General features: G+C 39.9%; 1 protein-coding gene across 1 annotated transcript; it reads right to left on the bottom strand.

The window, feature by feature from the left end:
• Nucleotides 1-105: 105 nt before the first annotated feature.
• asns (asparagine synthetase) lies at nucleotides 106-18,725 on the bottom strand. Its single transcript, XM_029514625.1, has 12 exons — nucleotides 18,656-18,725; nucleotides 17,082-17,346; nucleotides 15,902-16,139; nucleotides 15,616-15,801; nucleotides 15,442-15,543; nucleotides 14,933-15,060; nucleotides 14,676-14,802; nucleotides 10,046-10,152; nucleotides 5,430-5,530; nucleotides 3,198-3,279; nucleotides 2,919-3,074; nucleotides 106-2,445 (listed from the first exon to the last, which is right to left on the bottom strand). Exons 2-12 carry the CDS (start codon nucleotides 17,328-17,330, stop codon nucleotides 2,236-2,238), a joined length of 1,686 nt encoding a protein of 561 aa, XP_029370485.1. The 5' UTR covers nucleotides 17,331-17,346; nucleotides 18,656-18,725; the 3' UTR covers nucleotides 106-2,235.
• Between the last annotated feature and the right edge of the window lie 2,201 nt (nucleotides 18,726-20,926).

A 20,926-nucleotide genomic window follows, 5' to 3' on the forward strand; every position in this document is an offset into this window, starting at 1 on the left:
TCATTGAGATACATAACTGTGTGTGAAACACTGCTCGAGTTGTATTGTGGGCTAGGGGCACACCCTGTTGGTGGACTGAGGTGATGCACACAGATTCAACAAAGGTCAGAGAAGAATTTATTTTATTAACAGTGTGAAACAAACAAAACATAACGTGGAAAATTACTACATTTAGACAGCGTTCGACCTATTGAGTCAAAGCTTGGGACAGGAGTTGAGAAATATTTTGTCCAATGTAGTGCAGTCTCATCATTTTATGGCAGATAAAGTCCACTGTGATATTATAAAATTTTATGTAGATATAATTTATTTGCTTGTTTTGAATACAGTAGAAAATACAATTAAAAATCAATGTAACAGAACAAACTCAGTGTAACGCACAAAGAGTAACCAGGGTGACAAGAATTACCAGTGTCACAACACCCATTATCACCACCAGCTAGCTCTAAAACAGTCCTTGACACAATTAGCATAACTATAGTTCTGGTTGACAAGCTGGAGCAGAAGTTTTTTTGTCTTAGCAGTTCAACCTAAAACCAACTTATGAGTATAACGCTATTACATATATTAATTATTAAGTCAGTCATTTATGAGGCCAAACCACACACACCCAAAAAAAAAAAAAAGGAAAAAAAAAAAAATCCCGCACCAAATGGTTCGTGGTATGAAAGCCTTTTGGATTGGAGTTCAGATAACCATGTTAACAGAGGTGGGTGAAGCACAGACTGTTTCAGTCCAGTCAGAAAATTTCATCATCACAACACTGCAGCTGCTTCTATTCCACCCTACAGAGGCCTATATTATTCACTGTGATGGATTACCTGCCCCAGTAAAAGTCTGGGCAGCCTGCTTTTCACCTATGACAGGAATTCAAACCAGTGGCTCGAAGAGAGGAAACATCACAAAAAAAGTTATGCTCTGGATTAAAAGAAGGCAGTTTAGTACTAATTATGACTTGATCTATAAAACTGTTTATTTTGGCTCCTATCACAGACCACCATGTTTTTAATGTCTTTCTTATGTTTGGAAAAATATACAAATTTCGATAGATATCCATCTCCTATATATGTAGTCTAAACTGAATCACAGGTTTCTTACGACAGAAACAGCTGTGTATGTGGTCAGAAGTGTTCAACATACCTGCACAAGTGATCCCCAAAATTACAGTATCATTGGGGGGAAAAAAAAAAAAAAAACAAATTAAAAGAGTGAACCTACTGAATTTCTTGATTTTTATGGGTGGTGGGTTGGAATCAGTGAGATTGATTTAATTCTACATTAAGCTTTAACTTTTTTTTTTTTTTAATCAAATTATGAAGAAAAGAAAGTTTCCACATTTTTGTGAGAACCATCAATATCAAATGTACAAGTGGGATATGGAGACTGATTTGTTCACATGAATCTGCTAAGGCAAGATAAATCTTCCTTTCCACCAGTTCTATTCAGCAGAGTGCACATTTATGGTGTTTTAAAATGTCAGGATGTCTGAAGTTGTGCCTCCATCCTTCATCTGTATCATGAGCACCAGACTTTATCTATTTACTTGAATTTTAATCAGTGCATCTATTAGCACTAACAGCTCATAATTCACTTGTGTTACCATGAGCTAAGGTCACTGCTGCAGAACATCTTGGTTTTCATTTTGCTCCCTATGCTATCCAATTAGAGTGGGTCGTGTGTGTGTGTGTGTGTGTGTGTGTGTGTGTAGATATATCTATCTCATTCAGTCAAATCACTCATCTTCTACCACTAATCGCTTTCCGGGCCACCAGTCCCTCTTAGGGCCAACACACAGATACAAACACCCACTCACACTCAGACCTACAGACAATTTAGAGTCACCAATTAAATTAGACATGCATGTCTTTGGACAGTGGGGGGAAACCGGAGGAAACCCATGCAGACACGGGGAGAACATGCAAACTCCACATTGAAAGGCCCCAGGCCACAACTTTTTCAATTGTGGGGCACAGCGCAAACTACTGCGCCGCCATTGTGTGTGTGTGTGTGTGTGTGTAAGAGACGAAAGATGCAGCAGCAGCTTTGCCCAAAAAGTGAGAAATCTTCTGTCGGCTCATGAACAGCTTGAAAAGAGGGGTCTGTTAGAGTAGAGCTGAGCAAAACAACTACCTCCTTGTCAGTTCAATGTGATCGACAAAGTAAAGGTCAGCATGACAGCAGAATCTTCAAAGAGGGCTAACTTATTAGTAATTGATGGACAGCAGCTACAGCCAATCACTTGTCTTTGTCAGGTTTATAGATGGAAAGAGTCCGGGCCGAAGGGTCGGAGGCGTTGATCCAGCGGGGCATCCAGTAATGGGAAAGCCAATGGGCACTTCCTGGATAGTGCTTCTCAAATACCTGTCTGTAGTAGTAGGCCTCTTTGGTGCATGGAGGGTTGTGGGGAAATGTCTCCGAAGCCTTCTCCATCTGGTCATCATTCACCTGGACAAGACCACAAGGAGCTCTCGTAATTCAGTCTGCTCATTTGTTTGAGCAGTAATTATGAAAATTTGGCTCCAAAGCCTTGAATGCTCTAAATATCTTATCGACCATGTCTGTCTTTATTCTGTTACTACAATAAACTCAGTAACATCTCTTCACTCTATGCATACTTTGTTCTAGCTTTTGTCTAATAGTGTTTTGTTGTTTTTTTGTGCAGTACACTGTTCTTCCACTTGAAATGAAATGCAAAACTCATCAAATCCACAGGGACCTGTGCTGATGAGGTCTATGTTCTCTATTCATATGGTAAATCCATCATAGACAGTAAAGAAGTGAGGAGGTTTTTTTTTGTTTGTTTGTTTTTTTAAATCATGAGTGCCATTAATGTCCCTTTCTCTATGAAATGTACTGGATGAATGTACTGATCAGTGTGAATACAATCTTAGTTACAGTGTCCCTGTCTGGATCCTCACCATAGACTCCAGATGCTCCTGCAAGAAGGTGTACCATGACTTCTTCACTGACATCACTCCGTCACTGAACGCTTCTTTACGCCTCCATAGGATCTCATCAGGGATCAAGTTGAGACCTTTGAAAGAGTCTCTCAGAAGGTGCTTCTCCACACCATGCTGCTTACACAAGACACAAAGTACTGTAACTTCTGCCTCAGTTCCTATTCTGGATATCAACCATCTCCAGTGAAGGCAAAAGTGGCTTGACAGACGACACACCAGCTGTGAAGATCTACTGACCTTGGGAGTCCTCATCTCCTCCGGCAGGGAGAGGTAGTACGCTGTCAACCTGTGGTCCAGGAAAGGCACTCTGAGCTCCAGACTGAGACAGAAGGCGGCAGAAGGGAGAGAGAGAGATTTCATAAGTCAGTAATTTTTTATATAAACACTGCACATTAGCATGGGCAAATGGATATGGGATACAAGTGTTCCTAAAAAAAATAAAATAAAATTCATGACTTTAAATGTTTGAACTTATTGATAATGATGGATTTCAGACCTGTAGCTTATTAGGTTTAATGAATCCTATTTCATCACAATTATAAGGCATAATTAATTTGACTTCAATGTGTTGTTGCTGTTCCTGTTGATTCATGAGTTCCCTTTTTGTGATTAGACTAAAGCCAAGATTAAATCCACTAAAACCATCAAGACTGCTGAACATTAACATTCGTTAAAGCTGTTTCACAAAAATAACTAGTTTAGTCTGTGTTTTTCTGCCAAATTAATGGATAACTTCCAAAATAAAAGCACAAAAACATAAATTGCACATAGTTTATACAGGGATGGGGATTATACTTTTTTACTGAAACAAGTTAATTAGATGTTGAAAGACCTGCCTCCAGCCTTCAAGCACAAACAGTATCGTACAATTTAACAGCTAAAATAATTGGAGCATTAATTAAAACATAAAATAAGTAATAATCAATTGGTTGTTTATGTTTTATTAATCAGCCAAAATACGAAATCTTTCATAACTTTTTCATTTTACTCTTCTACACTGTGGAGCAGTTTCAAGTAAATATCTCAGAGGGCTTGTTGGTCTGTTTGACACTACTGTGGTATTACGTTTTGAAAAATCACTAAAACTTTTAATCTCAATACACTAGAGCCAAATATCACATTAGACAATGTTATAGCAGACGGATATACATATGCTTTTTGTTTAACATCCCATGTAGGCTAAAAGTAGATCTCCAAGTGGTCCTTGATTATAAAGGAGGTCTAGGTTTATATTACTATTGTGAAGGTATTAAAATGCTTGGTCACATTGATACTTTCAGTATAACCCTTTTCTTGAAATCTGATTTTATTTGAAACAGTAACAGAAAACAGTTAAAATCACAAATATATCTTCTCATGGATATTAACACTTCAAATAAAACCCTTAAGAAGTTAAGATATGGGATCTTAAATACTATCACTAATACAACCACAAACATCTATGGTTTAATATATCTTCTTATGGATGTTAAGAAATGAAAATGTTAATATTTTATGTTTCGGGTAATGTTGTTTATTTATCATTTGCCAAGATGGTTGAAGACAGAGTAAGTCTCAAAAAGACAGAACAAAAACATATGTTGAAGCCTCTGCAGGATCCTCTCTTGAACTAACTTTATACTAGTTACAAAAGATCTTTTACTGATTATTAGGCCCGACCGATTTATCGGTGAGCCAATTAAAATAGCCCGTTTGAGAATAATTAGTAATTGGCCAAAATTCGCCGATTGTCTCTGATATTTTCAGAAATAAAATGCAGGGAATAAAACTTGGTTTGACTTTGAAAAGATTCTCCCCCTTAAAAATATCCCCCAACATTAGGCTATTTATCCTGTAGAGGGCGTACCAACCTCATGACAAACTCCATCCACTATCCACTCACGATTGTAGACAGCTGCACTGTTTGAATATTCATTGTTGCCGTATCTGGCCAAGCTCCTGCAAGATTTCCGTATGTGATCTTGTTGTTATGATCTCAACGTGTTTTACTGAATGACTCTGAAGGTGGATCCTAATAAATGGATTGCTGAAGTACATAACTGATTCCGGCTAATGAATCAACAACGATGTTCCCCGCTATGTTGGTCTCGGTCACGCTGAGTTAATGTTTCAGCACTATGTAATATGCAAGCTAAAGTTAGAATTAGCTATCTGCCATTAGCCTTGCTACACATATTAGCCGTGCCAGTAGCAGTAGAATAAACATAACAGTACACATTATGTAATCGACTAGCTACTTCTCTCACTTAGGCAGCTGCATGTTTCCAGATAAGACCAGAGCAAAATCGGCCAATTAATCGGTTATCAGATTTTCTTCCCCCTAATAATTGGTATTGGCATCGGCCCCAAAAAAATCCATATTGGTTGGGCCCTACTGATTATGTTTGATACAGAGTAAGTTGCTGAAGAGGTTTCCTAGCCTTAATTTTTTAAAGATGGCAGTGGTGTAAATGAAATGAAAGATATTACCCATGTGCAGCAGTGGTACGATCAGCACGGAGAACATCAAACAGATAGAGCTCCTTCATCAGTCGAACACTGTCCTCTGCTGCTACCTTGGGATTTGGAGCCTGGAGAAGGAACAACCACTTTATGAAATCAGACTCTACATTTATTAGACAAAAATTTACCGAGTAGTAAGTTTTCGGGATAATTCTGGGATGATGTTTTCATAAAGCGAAGAGAAAAGAATTCAAATAATCCCCCCCCCCCTTAAGATCACATAATCTCTATCATTTATTATGAGCAAAAAATACAGTTGGATTTAGAAAAAACACAAGAAACTTGTGAGACAAAAAAATGGACCAGACTGAGTGATCACCTTCCTAGCAAACTTTCACCCTGCTCTATGTTCCCTACAGATAATATCCAACTAGGCCAGTGAGCGGTGATAGGTGGGAACCTCCTTTCATTGGTGTATGGTCTAGTTAGGCCCACAACACCTCCAGAAGGCTAGAACACTGGTGTCCCAGAGTCACCCCCTAATTCCAGCCATCACCACTCCTCACACAAAGACAACTATCTCAAACAGCACGACTATCAACTACTCTGACCTCTCACCAACTGCACCAGTGAAAGCAGGGTGGGGATACAGACCCTGGTTCGGGTAGGGGGGAGAAATAGAAGAGGTGGGGATAAAAGTAGGGATGGGATACAGACCCTGGTTCGGGTAGGGGGCATGAAAGTATAGAGGGTGCAGGAGGTGGAGGCAATACAAGCTACACTAGTAGATTCAGCAACTAAACTCACCTAAACAGTCCTATACTCAAACAAAACCAACTCACCTGGACTAACCGCATGGTGTCAAAGAGGCACAAACAAGCTAGACTAGCAGATTCAGCAACTAAACTCACCTGAACAATCCTATATTAAAATAAAATCAACACACCAACACAGGCCAACTCACCTGGACTAACCGCATGGTGGCAAAGAGGCTCAAACAGGCCACACCCTCCACTTAAATACACTTCCCCATCCTGGATTTCTTCCTCTGCTTCTCCCTAGAGTCTGTCTATCTTGAGAGCTCCCACTGCTGGGCCCCCAGCTACTATTACTTCTAACCCAAATCCACTGACTAGATCTTACTGCCTCATCTGACATTTCCTTCACTATTTTCCTCACACTCTGTCCCCTTCCTCCTAACAGCAGATCTTGCTACAAACCCTCTACATCCTACTTCTACTGGACAAATCCTAACCTTCCATCCTCGCTGCTCAACATCCTTACCTAAATCTGCATACCTGAGCTTTTTCCTTTCATATGCTTCTTCAACTAAATCCTCCCAAGGCACAGTCAGCTCTATGAAATATACTTTCTTTCTACTCCTAGCCCACAAAATTATATCAGGCCTTAGCTTTGTACAGGCTATTTCCTGGGAACAACAAGCTTTCCTCCTAAATCTACCTCCTAAATCTACCTGCATCTCCCAGTCAGTCCTGCCTCCGTATATCTTCAATGCCTGCAGCTAAGATTTTTAAAACCTGGTTATGTCGCCATGTATATCGGCCTTGTGAGAGACTAACCTTACAACTGGACAAGATGTGCTTTAGAGTTGCAGTACCTAAACACAACAAACATAACGGGTCTCCATTTCCCCAGAGTTTTAGGTTCTGGGGAGTTGGCAAGACATCATATGTTGCCCCTATCAAAAATCTAATCCTACTTTCCTCCATACTCCAAAGCTCTTTCCAACTAAGCTTTTTCTTTTCTACACCCTCCCAGTTCAACCACTGTCCCTGCTTAGCCTGAGGCACTGACCTCGCACTCCTTAATATTTCCTCCTGTCTGTGAACCTGTTATACAACTAGCTTCCTCTTCTCTTTGGGACCTGCTCTACTCCACACCGGTTTGCCTGAGCCAAGCCCCAAGCCTCCCCGGCCTATCTGTACATTACCCACAATCTCTGTATGATAAGAGCTGCTTCTGCTTCCTGCACTGCCATTCTTGGATTCCATTTTCTCCCCTGGGTTGGGTTTGGAACCACATCTTTACTCCCAGATAACAGGAGCTCTGTCCTTACATTTAATCTCCTCCACTAAACTAGATACTGGGTGCTGAAGTATGCCTTTCCCATACAGTGCCACAGTGCTTAAACATCTCGGAACACCGAGCCACTTCCTAATGTAAAAGCTTACAAGTCTTTCCATTTTCTCTGCAGCAGATATTGAAATCTCATACACTGACAGTGCCCACATCAACCTAGGAAATAATCCAAACTGCAAACACCACAGCTTCAACTTTCCTGGAAGTCCTTATTTATCTATTATATCCAGTCCCTCAGCAACATTCTTCCTAAACTGCGCTACCTGTTCTCCGTCATGCAAATCTGCCTTGGACCACCTACCCAAGCTCTTTACTGGTTTTTCCCTAATTATTGGAATTGCCTCTTCATCTATTACAAACTTTCGATCACTCTGGGGGAGACCTGGTCTAATTAGGAGAGATGGTGTCCATCCCACCGTGGACAGGGCCGCTCTCATTTCTAGGAATATGGCCGATTTTATTAGAAATCCAAAACCCTGACAATCCCGAGTCAAGACCAGGAGGCAGAGCCGCAGTTTAACACGCTCCTCTGCGCCTCAGTCAGAGTGGTCACCTGCTGAGAATAGAATAGTCTCTGTCTATGTTTAGGTCTATAGAAACTGTGTCTGTCCCCCGACCACCTAAATTTAGAAAAGTTAATTAACCCAAATTAAACAGAAGAGGAACTAAAAACAAAAACCTAACTGAAATTAAAACACCCACAAAGTCAGTCTCAAATAACACTGCGATCAAATGTGGACTGTTGAACATTAGATCATTATCATCAAAATCTCTACTAGTAAATGATCACCATATTGATTTATTTTGTATAACTGAAACGTAGCTGCAGCAGGATGAGTATGTTAGCATTAATGAAGCTACCCCCACTCATGTTAACTTTCATATCCCTCGTACTAGAAGTCGAGGAGGGGGGGAGGCTGCAATATTTCAGTCAAGCCTATGAATCAACCCTAGACCAAAATCTGGCTGCAGGTCTTTTGAAAGCCTCACTCTTAGTCTTTCCTACTCAGACTGGAAAGGTGAAAAATCTGTTCTGTTAGTTACAGTATACCGTCCACCTGGTCCGTACTCAGAATTCCTATCAGAGTTTTCTGAGTTTATATCAGAGTCATATCACATGTTGATGTAGAAAGCGACAGCCTTAGTTCTGGGTTTCTTTCCCTACTAGACTCAATTGGGTTTAAGAGAACATTCAGTCATCATTCCCAACAATGCCATATCTAAATTCAAATGAGGATTTCTCCCATACGCAGGTTGATGACCTTGTGACTAGCACTATGGCCACACTGCGTTCGAATCTCGACAATGCCGCCCCTCTCAAAAAGAAAGTATTCAATCTGAGGAGGCTGGCTCCCTGGTATAATTCCTAAATCCGTGCCTTAAAGCAGACATCAAGGAAATTAGAAAGAATTTGGCGTTCCGGTAAGTCAGAAGAGTCTCACAGAGCATGGAAAGATAGTCTAAAAACATATAAAAAAGCTCTCCGCAGTGCTAGAAGTTCATATTACTCAGCACTCAGCAATATAGAAGAAAACAAGAACAATCCCAGGTTTCTCTCCAGCACTGTAGCCAGGCTGACAGAGAGCCATAGCTCAGTTGAACCAGTGATCCCCTTAGCTCTAAGCAGTGATGATTTTATTAACTTTTTTACAGATAAAATTCTCACGATCAGAGAAAGAATTTATCAGCTCTTGCCTACGTTGGATAAAAATCTCCTACTGAATACAGCAACTCCTGAATCAGATGCGACACCTCTTTTACATCTGGAATCATTCTCACCTCTGAATCTCTCAGAGCTAGCTTCTATAGTTTCATCTTCCAGATCATCAACCTGTCTATTAGACCCCGTACCTACTAGCCTCTTTAAAGAGATCTTTTATTTAATTGAGCCGTTCATTCTAGATTTGATTAATCTGACTTTATTTCTGATCGACATGAGTGAATGCATCAGTCCTATTAGTCACAGAGTAAGAAATCTATTTTGTTATTATATCATATCAATAACACATTACTTTAACACTTGAAATGTGAATGCGCTTGACAAGGAAGTAAAAAGGTAAACAACACTGAAAAAGAGGAAGCCTCTGCCTCCTGTGCTTTACTAAATTTATGTATTGTACCATGATGTTGACGTGATTGAAAAAATCAGGAGAAATCAACTCAGATTATATCAGACTTTTCACTTTGTCTGCTCCAGATGGTCTGTCCTCATGTAAAAAGAATCTTTCATTAAACATGTTAAGACATGGAGTTACATACTCCATGTCTTAACAGGGCCTAAGAACCTGCCAATCCTCCCTGCCAACTTCCTGACTCCTCCTTGTATCCAGTAGTTAATTTCCACTATATCTGCTGTCATTTCCTGCCTCAGTTGTTTTTCATCATCATAATCTTGCCTGCTTTTCATTGGCTCCTTTGTTGAATTTTCAGACAGTTGCCAACCACTGGCCCCCTCCATGACTTCCTGATGCCCTATCAACTCATCACCCTTTTCAACAACCCCAACAAGAAATGCTGCTGATGACTGGTTACTGAGGACTTGCCTTATGGAAATAAATGTATCCCTGAGTCAGCTCATCTGAGCCCTCTCCGGAGAAGATGACCACACTGTCCGTCTTCTCCCTGATATGCTTTGAAACCAGGTACATCCCTGCAGAACAAAGTCAACATGAGTGAGTTAATGTTTACACACTGCATTAACTTCCACATACCATCTTGTTTTATGGTAAATTATTATGTAGAATAGAAGAACAACAATATTATACAACATCATATTAACTAACTGCATCATATTTACGGACTACAAAACATTTTCAATACAGTACGAGATATAATATTAATCGGTGATTTCTCTATTTCCAGGCCTGGGGCCATTCTGTGTGAAGTTTGCATGTTCTCCATGTGTTTGTGAGTGTCACCATCCAAAGATATGCATGTTTTGGTTAATTAGCAACCCAAAAATTGTCCATAGGTCTGACTGTGCAGTGGTTGTTCATCTCTGTGTCCATGTGTTGGCCCTGCAATGGACTGGCAACCTGTCCAGGGTGTACCCTGCCCTCCCCCAGAGTGAGGAGTCAACCCCTGCTACCTGAAAATGGATAAGCAATAGAAAATGAATGAATGAATGTGTTCATTAATTAATGATTTCCTGCATCTGACACTGACCACTGTCCACAGTTCACTGGATTCTGCACAACCAGCTAAAATGTTGCCACCACATGCAGCCAGCAGTAGCAGGCTCAGCTCCAATGCAGCAATTTTTAGCTGCTGCTGCTGCTGCTGCTTTGACTGCTATATAAATGTGACTGTAGAGCTTCCACAAGTCAGAAAACTAGATCAGGTTTTTCCTGTTGTGCCTGGGAGGAGTCGGCCAGCAGCAGGAACACATCATATCTGTCCACCATGTAAAACAGTTCACTTCCACAGATAATAATCTTTAATGTGACGGAAAATAGATGTTGAAGCAAGCCTGCCCCTAAAACATCACCACCACCACCCTATATATTTTTTACTGTTGCTCACTCTTTCTCTCTATATTTTTTAGCAACTCTGAGAAGTTCTCATAGTGAGAAAGCAGAGAGAGAGAGAGAACCACAGCAGGAGGAAAGAGAATACAATGAAAACATAAGCAAAGAATTCAGCATTTTTTGAAAAAACAAACCAAATAGATCATGATGATCATGATCATTATTTTTGCAGTCTGTACCAAACATGCTTGTTTCCTTAGTTAATGAATGACACTAGATGCTATCTTAGTGATTAGTCTTGTTTGTGAATGATGTATTCATAGACTAAATAAAGCTGCTGATTTGTTGCAAAATATTTTTGCAGTGCAGAAACAAGATGACATTGATAATAAGAATGGTGTTTGTTTTAGGGCTCCAGGAGTTTCTTGTTGGGTTAGGGTTATAAAATAAAACAGTACTTGGGACACACTGTGTGCATCACCACCTGTTGAACTAATCCACCGGATTCCAGTGTTATTCACTGAGGGAAGTCAGCAGGAACAGGAATGCAGCGATTCAGCATCAGTAAACACTGAGATCAGTTGAAACTTTCAGGACACAAACTTTCAAACAGGGACAATCTACACGATGATTTCATGGCCGATATTAAGAACTACCACTCGCCTGTCCAAGACACTGGTCTGTGATCTGGTGTGATTGCTTCACTGGCCTGTTGTGAAAGAAAAAGGACAGAACCTGAGCGAGGGTTTTGAATCAAAGCTTACACTCATCTGAAGAATATGGATTTTTTTTTTCAGCAAGATGCCGTCAATGTGAAATGAATGAAGCTGCCAATGTAACACATTGATGTCATATACAGTACAATTTCTGTCCTCACACTCAAGCACTCAGATCATGGTATTATATTATTCATTTGACATCCAAAATTATTTATGTTCTTTACAAACCTCCAGTTGATGAGGTAAGCCTGTCGAGTATTACATTTCATCTTACATCTTTGTTTTTTCTCTCCTCCTGCTCTGGTTCCCTCTCTCTGCTTTCTCACTATGAAAGTGTTCAGAGTTGCTAATGAATATAGAGAAAAAGAGTGAGCAACAATAAAAACATAGGGGGTTGTGGTGATGTTTTAGGGGTAGGCTTGCTTAAACATCTATGGTCTGTCATCCTCAAGATCTCAGATTATTCTGAGGAGGTGAACTGCTTCAGATGGTGGACAGATTTGATATGTTCCTGCTGCTGGCCAACTACTCCCAGGCATATTTAGCAGCAGACTCACAATCAGAGAAATAATTAATCTGCTCTTACCTACATTAGACAATAATCTTCTACTGAATACAGCAACTCCTGAATCAACTGCAACGCCTCTTTTACATCTGGAAACATTCTCACCTCTGAATCTCTCAGAGCTAGCTTCTATAGTCTCATCATCCAAAGCATCAACCTGTCTATTAGACCCAGTACCTACTAGCCTCTTTAAAGAGATTTTTTATTTAACTGAGCCGTTCATTCTAGATTTGATTAATCTGACTTTATTTCTGGGTTATGTACCTCAGGCTCTTAAGACTGCAGTCATCAAACCCCAGTTTAAAAATCCTAATCTTGATCCAGATGCTTTGGCAAACTACAGACCCATATCGAACTTTCCATTTACTTCTAAAATCATTGAGAAAGCTGTAGCAAAACAACTACACGAGCATCTGGATGGGAACAGTTTGTTTGAAGAGTTTCAATCAGGATTTAGAGCCCATCATAACACAGAAACAGCGCTGGTTAAAGTCTCCAATGACATTCTAATGGCCTCAGACAATGGATCAGCCTCCATACTTCTCCTTCTAGATCTTAGTGCTGCATTCGACACCGTAGATCAAATTATTTTACTACAGAGACTGGAACGTGAAATTGGAATTAAAGGAACTGCACTAAGCTGGTTCAAATCCTACTTATCAGATAGACATCAATTTGTTCATGTTAACAACAGCTCCTCCTCATGTACTGTAGTCAGTCATGGAGTCCCGCAGGGTTCGGTACTTGGACCAATCCACTTTATGCTTTATCTGCTTCCTCTAGGCAACATTATCAGGAAACACAGCATCAACTTCCACTGTTATGCAGACAATACTCAGCTGTACCTATCAATGAAGCCAAATGAAGTCAGTCAGATAGTCAGACTGCAGACATGTCTTGAAGACATAAAAGTCTGAATGACCGAAGATTTTTTACTTCTCAACTCTGACAAAACTGATGCGATTGTACTTGGCCCTAAGCACTTCAGAGAAATGCTATCTAATCATCTCATCAGTCTGGATGGCATCACACAGTTCCACTGTAAGAAACCTTGGAGTAACCTTTGACCAGGACATGTCCTTTGTTCCTGAGGAAAATCAGAAACATCCTTTCTCAGGATGATGCAGAAAAACTAGTCCATGCATTCGTAACTTCTAGGCTGGAGTATTGTAACTCATTATTATCTGGATGTCCAAACAAATATCTGAAAGGACTTCAGTTGATTCAGAACGTTGCTGCACAAATATTAACAGGAACAAGGGAAGGAACACATCTTTGATGAAACTATAGAAGCTAGCTCTGAGAGATTCAGAGGTGAGAATGATTCCTAAAAGAGGCGTTGCAGCTGATTCAGGAGTTGCTGTATTCAGTATAAGATTATGTAAATGATTGATGTAACTTTGTTATGATTTGGCGCTATACAAATAAATCTGATTTGATTTGATTCTACAGTCACATTGGTAAAGCAGTCAAAGCAGAAGCTACAACTTGCTGCATTGGAGCTGAGCCTGCTACTGCTGAGCACTGGGTGCATGTGGTGACAACATGACGCACCATTTTAGCTGGTCGTGCAGAATCCAGTGAAGTGATGGCAGCACTGTGGACAGTCGTCAGTCGCAGACGCAGGAAATCTTTCTTTCATTCATTCATTCATTCATTCATTCATTCATTCAATCTTCTACCGCTTATCAATTTCGAAGTTGCGGGGTTTGCTGGAACCAATCCCAGCTCAATTCCCAGTGATGTGCAGAGCACACTTCCCTTGTGAGAACATATTCCATGCAAGGATTACAATAATAATAAGCACATTCCAGGAGTAGATAAACTACATTTGAAGAGTAACAAATCTTTCACACCAGTCCATTACAAAGCCAACATACAGATACAGACAATGATATCCACTTACACTCACACTCAGACCTACAGGGCAATATAGAGTAACCAATTAGCCTAAAGATGCATGTCTTTGGATGGTGGGAGGAAACGGGAGTACCTGGAAGAAACATACGCATTCACGGGGAGAACATAAAAACTCCATGCAGAAAGGCCCCAGGCCATGGAACTGAACCTGCGACCTTGTTGTTGTGAGGCAACAGTCCTAACCACTATGTCGCTATATGTAATGTATATCAAAATATCAGAAATATGTTTGAAAATCACATCACCATTACTGAAAAATTTTATTAAGAAATAGGGCTGTTTTCACATAGATAATACAGTCCAACTTTTTTTTAAACAACCATTGCAAAAAAATTTACATTTATAGAGCTGCATTCACAGCCCTTTTTGTAGCTTTATAATTTTTGCATCCAACCACAGAAAACATAGCACAAGCCATAAAAAAAAACCCCACCACATTTTACATTCTATCAAGAAAGAGATTGTTGTTGTTGATTCCCACAAAGCTTTATGCTGTACTCACCAACAGAGGCACGGATGGTGGTAATGTCATATGTCTCCAGATGGGAGATGACTTCCTCTATGGCCTGGATGCCTTCCTCTGCAGTGAAGTTAACCTCATGATGTTCACTGCCAATGTGCGCCGCAACCTAACAAACACAGAACAGACCTAAAACAAATGCAAACCCACTGTATCATGCTCTGTACTAAAAAGAGCATTTAAGCTTTAATTAGTGCACATTTCGGACTTTTAGCCCTGCTACAAGCTTAAGAACTGACCATCCGAGCAGCCATGATATCTGGACTATCCTCTGACCCAATTGAAAACGTCTGAACTGTATACTGCAACTCCTCTTCCTTGGCCATTTTCACCAGTGTAGCAGCAACCAAACTGGAGTCCAAGCCACCTGACAACATGGAGGAGTATCATTGACACAGACCACAGCAATCCATCAGTCTTATTAACAACTTACACTTAACTCTTGGCAATAAGTAGACACAGTGTGGTCAAAGCAATATTTGGAATATTTGACTAATATATATTTTTCTAAGGAAAAGCTACAATCATTGAATCATTTGTGGAGATGATTTTTCAAAATGTATATGTAAACTAGCATTTACACAAATTTGCACCACTGGCCAATATCAAACCTGTTGATGGTGCTGAGGACATAACTGGAGCATTCAAACAGTGAAATTCACTGAATCCAAATCCAATATTCACTTCTTGCAACCAGGTCATAGTGAATTGCTTATGAAATTTAGTTTGGTCCAGACAGTTTAATGACCTGAGAGAAGGCAGCCAATTCTCCTGTGGGCCATGAGGCGTTTTCTCACAGCATTCTCAAACAGAGTCCTGATGTTGCTTTTCACTGTTTCCTCATCAAACCCTGGGGAGACATCAAAATTTTAAAAATGCCAACAACCAAATGACTAAATGTTAGAAACATTAAGCTAATTACCAGAAGGCAATCTCTCCAAGGTGTCATAAATGGTGTGAGCAGGCTCCTGTGTGCAGCAGTGAAACTGCTCCATTTTAATAGACTGGACTTTGCCATTTTGCTTCAAATCAAAGGCCTCAATGTGCCCAGGGAGAAAAGGAACAATGTTGGCTGGGGTGGCCATTGGATGGGTGATGTGCATAAGGCCTGTTACCAGAATAACAAGTTAGGCAGTGCCTAAAATGAGTAAGACAAATGTCAGAAGTGATGGCCCTGATTGAAGAGAGACAATAAATTATTCCATTACCTTTGGCCTCTGAGCAGACTGCAAGGAAGCCATCATCTGTCAGTAGTTTGAACAAAGGGCGGACACCATATGTATCCCTGCCCAAGAACACCTTTCTGTTGGCAGTGTCCAGCAGAATAAACGCAAACACACCATCCAGGAGAGAGGCCATCTGCTGGATGCCAAAGCGGTCGTACAGGTGGAGTAAAACTTCACCATCAACTTTAGTCTGATGATTGAACCCAAACTGCTTCCTCAGCTGAATGAACAGTGGAGAGAATACACAAAAGATGTTAACCCAAGGTGAAGATAATTCCAAAAATATGTTTTCCATTCAGCTGAATTGTCTGAAAAAAATAAATACATATACTCACAGTGAACATGCTGATATAGTGTCTGTACATGCTAATCTTTAGTAGGTTTCACCCTCTGACTTTCGCATTTTAGCATGCTAAAATTGTTTAAATGTAATTTAAGTAGTGTCGTTTTCAATGCAATTTGACTTGTCTTTACATTCAGTGGAGTCACCCCTGATGGTCTTTAGATATGATACAGGTTTAAGGCTTCAGTATTGGCTTCACTTTTCAGGTGGCAAAATCGTTTGTGTACAGTCTATTGGAGAAGTGGGACCCCGTTCACCTTCTGTAGCTACTATTCCTCATATATCAGTAGATACTAGCTACATACAGAAGCCACGAGTCCCCTCCCAATCTTAAAAAAATTATAAATGTGTAAGTATTGACTGAACTATTTTTGTGGCACAAGTTGGTGGTAACTGGGTGTTTGAACTTGTTCATTATGACATGAAAGAGATCCATTTCTTTACTGTCTGCTGAATCTTGCTAAATGTGGTCTTAGATTCATTTTTGCACAGTCTTCCCCATACCTTCTTTAATAGAGTCAGAATCAGAATCTTTATTGTCATTATACAAAAGTATAATGAAAATTTTGGGCAGTCCCTTTCAGTGCAAAAGAAAAAAAGAAACAATACAAAGAAAAAGCAATCTACTAACTACTAAAAAAAGAAGTCCAAATAAGACCATGCTTCAGATCTAGGAGAATGTGGGAGTCAGTAATCAGTGGGGTTCCTTTGTTTATTGATATTTGAATTTGTAGCTCAGCAATATTCACACTGTAAATATGGGGTTGAGCATTTCTGTGGTTGGAGGTTGTTGGAGGATTTGGAACTAGCTTATTTTACCATATCATGGTTGTAAATTTCTCCATTGTAGCAGAGCCACAAGAAAGGAAATTTCTTGATGCGTAAGGGCTGCATGCCATACAGCTGGTCCACAATAGCCAGGCGGTGGAAGCCAAAGCAGCAGTTGGTGAAGCCATTGACATTCTCAAAGCGGAAGGCATCAGGGCCTCTGTGAGCAATCCTCATGGCACTAGTGCACTGAACTGACAGGCACTCATCACTGCCAAACAAAGCCCAGATACCACACATTTCACAGTTGTGGAGGCTGTATTGAAGAAAGAGAGACAGAAATAAAGATTATTCAAATACTGTAAAAGATTAATATCCTACTTGTGGGTATCATCTCCAAACAGTATGAGTCTCATATTTTTAAGAAATGCCTGCCCAAAGATATGTGATTCTAAAATCAGCTTTAAAGCAATAATATGAGGGCACTCACAGCATAGAGCGGTAGCTTCACAGGATTATGCAACAGATAGCATTCAATAGTTTGTGTAACCTGCTCAACAGTTGGTGAATTTACAGGGGTTAATTACAACCTTAGTGACTCCCGAACAATGATGAGCAGACACAGGATATCAGGGAGTGGCTTGGACCTCAGCAGCCCCAGATGACCTGATCACTTCCCATCCATATGGTCAGAGACTAAAGTCCTTTAACTACTTCACCATATGGATTTAGCACAAGAAGTAAGGAAATTTGGGTGTGGGGGATTATTTATTTGTTGTTACAATGCTTCTAGGCCATACATTTCATAGTGCTGGAAAGTCTGGTTATTTCCCTTTTAAATTGTGCCAGATTTGTAAAAAACATTTTGTGCACATGTGGAAAAGCTCCAGGTTTTGCGCTGAGCTGAGAGCTCTGATGCTCTTCTCAATGACTACTCTTGCTCCCTTTTGAACTAAATCTAAAGCCCCAGCAACATTTTTAAATCTGTCAAACCTGCATTATATTCTTGAAAATGCCATAAGAGATTACCCAGTGCTTTTACAAATCTATAGCAGCTCAGACCAGGCACAGATCCAAACCCACTATACTTAAGGCTGATCCAACCTTGACTAAATCATCCCAGAGATTAAGTGTCTTTAAAACCCCTTTTCAGATACCTTTACAATTTTAAAATAATAATGCTAAAACGAATAAAAGAGGACTGAATTATGTTTCGTTTTATTTTACACATCGGGACCACATAAGTCCAGGTTCAGATGAACTTTATCTAACTAGCGTTGCCATATGTTCCACTCTCGTTTGTCGGGGACTCAATTTTCACATCAACATCGTTTCCATGGTCTCATCCTGGGACCTCAGACAGCCCCGCCGGGCGGAAGCTAGCTCAGTGAATCGGTTTCGTGAGATGCTGCCGGGGAGAGCATTCATAGGTGCAGTTTTCTGACACACGCTAATACTCGCGAATCAGTTGACAGTTTAGCTCCTTGGTGCCATCACAGATCAGAGATTACTTGAAAATTAAAGTTTTGTTTTTAGGGGAGAATTCCGCAATAAATTCGATTTAAGTGAGCGTCACTATTTGAATGCAGCCATGTAGAACATAGAGCGCAGAACGTCCGCCTTACCTCTTCGCTGGTCCTGCAGGTAAAAACAAGCTCCTATCAGCTCCCTCCGACTCCTGTGAATCAGGTTCAGTTGAAGCAGCGCGTGTCACCGGATCTACGACTGCCTTCAAAATAAGAGCATACTTGCAAATGACGCAGCAATATATATATATATATATATATATATATATATATATATACATATATATATATAATAACAAATAAATGTTTAAAGTGATGTTCAAAAATTGACAGAATATATGAAAACTACAACTGTTATATACAACAATGATATAAAGTCTACTTGGTAGACATGTCGCAGTAGAAGTAGCCACAACTGGGGCACTGAAAAGTGAGGGGGGGGGGGGGGGGGGGGGGGGATTCTAGGGGCCCAGAGAGGACCCTAATACAATTACAATTTACATAAATTATAAATAGTAAAGATTTTTTCATTGGGCCCAAACTCCCGAGTGGTGCCCCTGAGTCACAATAGTAGTAGGCTTACAGTAGTTCTGGTAGATATGATTGACCATTTGATCATGTCCCATATCTGCTATTATTGTTTAAAGAATTTAACGCAGGTCATATCTAATAACTATGTTTAATATTAATATGAGTACACCGTTTTCTTTAAATTACATAAAGTTTGAAGTTATTTGGTGAAAATACTTTATTTTGAAGGCTAAACGTAGGTTCTTTCGTTAATTTTGCCAACTAGATGATACCTGCATGCAACAGCTAGTTCAGTTGCATCATCTACGGAAATGGTGTCTTTCTGTACAATCTGTGGTTGCATCAGAGTATGCTAGTGTTTGATTTGGACATAGATGCAGCAATAGAACAACCAACTTTGTTTTAGCAACATGTGCTTTTTGATTCAACTTAAATCTAATAATATATTTGACTGAATGACTATTCATTCATCCATTCTGCTTCCACCACTGATCCGTTTCTGGGTCACAGGGGTGCTGGAGCCAATCACAGTTTACAATGGGCGAGGGAGGGGTACAACCTGGACAAGTCACCAGTTCATTATAGGGCCAATACATAGAAAGACAGAGATGAACAACCATTCACACTCAGACCTATGGGAAATTTTGAGTCACCAATTAACCCAAAAATGCATATATTCTTAGGACTATGTTGATGTGAGGAGGAACCGTGGCCTTGTGAATCATCTGTGTCCTGAAATATGATGTCAAGAGACCTGCTATCTGTTGTACAACCTGTTGCTCCTCTCTGTTTGGAGAGCTCCTCCCCGATTACTCTGTTGTGTGAGATTCTGTGCAGAGCTTGAGTAAAGAGACACTGATTTAAGAGGCTCAATTTGAGAGTGGTGAGACAGTAACCATAAATGGCAGTTATTTTTTAATCTATAAATTATGCCATTTTACTTTTGTTATTTTATTTTGAAGCGCACCACTCATATTTCGTAACTTCCTGTTATCAAAGACGCTAGACTTCTTACCTTACTGTCTCGGCAAAACTACCTGTTCATGATACTGCAGAACTGGCAATACATGCAAGCAAAATTTTAACATGTCTCTTCCTGTGTTGACATTTGTGAACGGTCATTTTATCGTGGTCCGCTCCGTGTTGTTTTTTGTGTCATTGTATTTCTTATGTAAGGACTGTTACTACGAGGTGTGCGTGTGGAGGACGAGCTGCTAGCAGGCGGAGCTCAAACTCAGCGCCCTTGGAAGCAGAAGGAGGTAGAAGAAGACGAGTGGTGCATTCATTGTTAAAGGAGTGGTTCGTTGTATTTAAAACTGAGAGAAACTGTCATAATTTTGTTTGCATAAGAGCTGCAATTCATAGCAGTTTTAAAAATGGTAATTCCAGGTAAAATTCGTTGTTTAACTTAAGTAAAATGTATTTGTTTAAGTTTGAAATGTGAACACGATTTCTGTGTATTATTTACTGAAATCTGGTACTTGTATTTCAATTGGAAGTTCATTTTGTGTCTACAAGCACGATAGTCATATGCCACGGCGCACAAAAGGGGGTCGATTTCATTTAATTTCTGAACCTTGACAACAACTGAATAATGAATTAATCATCGGATATTCCTCGAATATCACATTTCGTATCGTATTGATTTGAGATTGTTATTTTTTCCGGATTTTAATGAAACGTCAAGCCAGTACATTTAAGAATCAAGTGCCATATTTTGCGTCATTTCGCCCCATATTTATGATCTAATGCTTTTACTCCTCTTTCTTGCTGCAGGATTCAGGCATTTTGTGATTAGAAAAAACTATTTTGCTTTTTCATTTACGGAAAGTTAACATT

The sequence above is a fragment of the Echeneis naucrates genome, chromosome 11 (genome assembly GCF_900963305.1).
Source record: "Echeneis naucrates chromosome 11, fEcheNa1.1, whole genome shotgun sequence".
NCBI classification, from domain to species: Eukaryota; Metazoa; Chordata; class Actinopteri; order Carangiformes; family Echeneidae; genus Echeneis; species Echeneis naucrates.

What these genes read in the sequence shown, in the direction of transcription:
- asns (XM_029514625.1), bottom strand. Translation starts at nt 17,330, where the DNA reads ATGTGTGGTATCTGGGCTTTGTTTGGCAGTGATGAGTGCCTGTCAGTT. An exon ending in AAATTTACAACCATGATATG is followed by an intron (nt 16,140 to 17,081) that starts GTAAAATAAGCT and finishes CTGTTCATTCAG; the next exon opens with CTGAGGAAGCAGTTTGGGTT. An exon ending in AATTGGCTGCCTTCTCTCAG is followed by an intron (nt 15,061 to 15,441) that starts GTCATTAAACTG and finishes CCATGTTGTCAG; the next exon opens with GTGGCTTGGACTCCAGTTTG.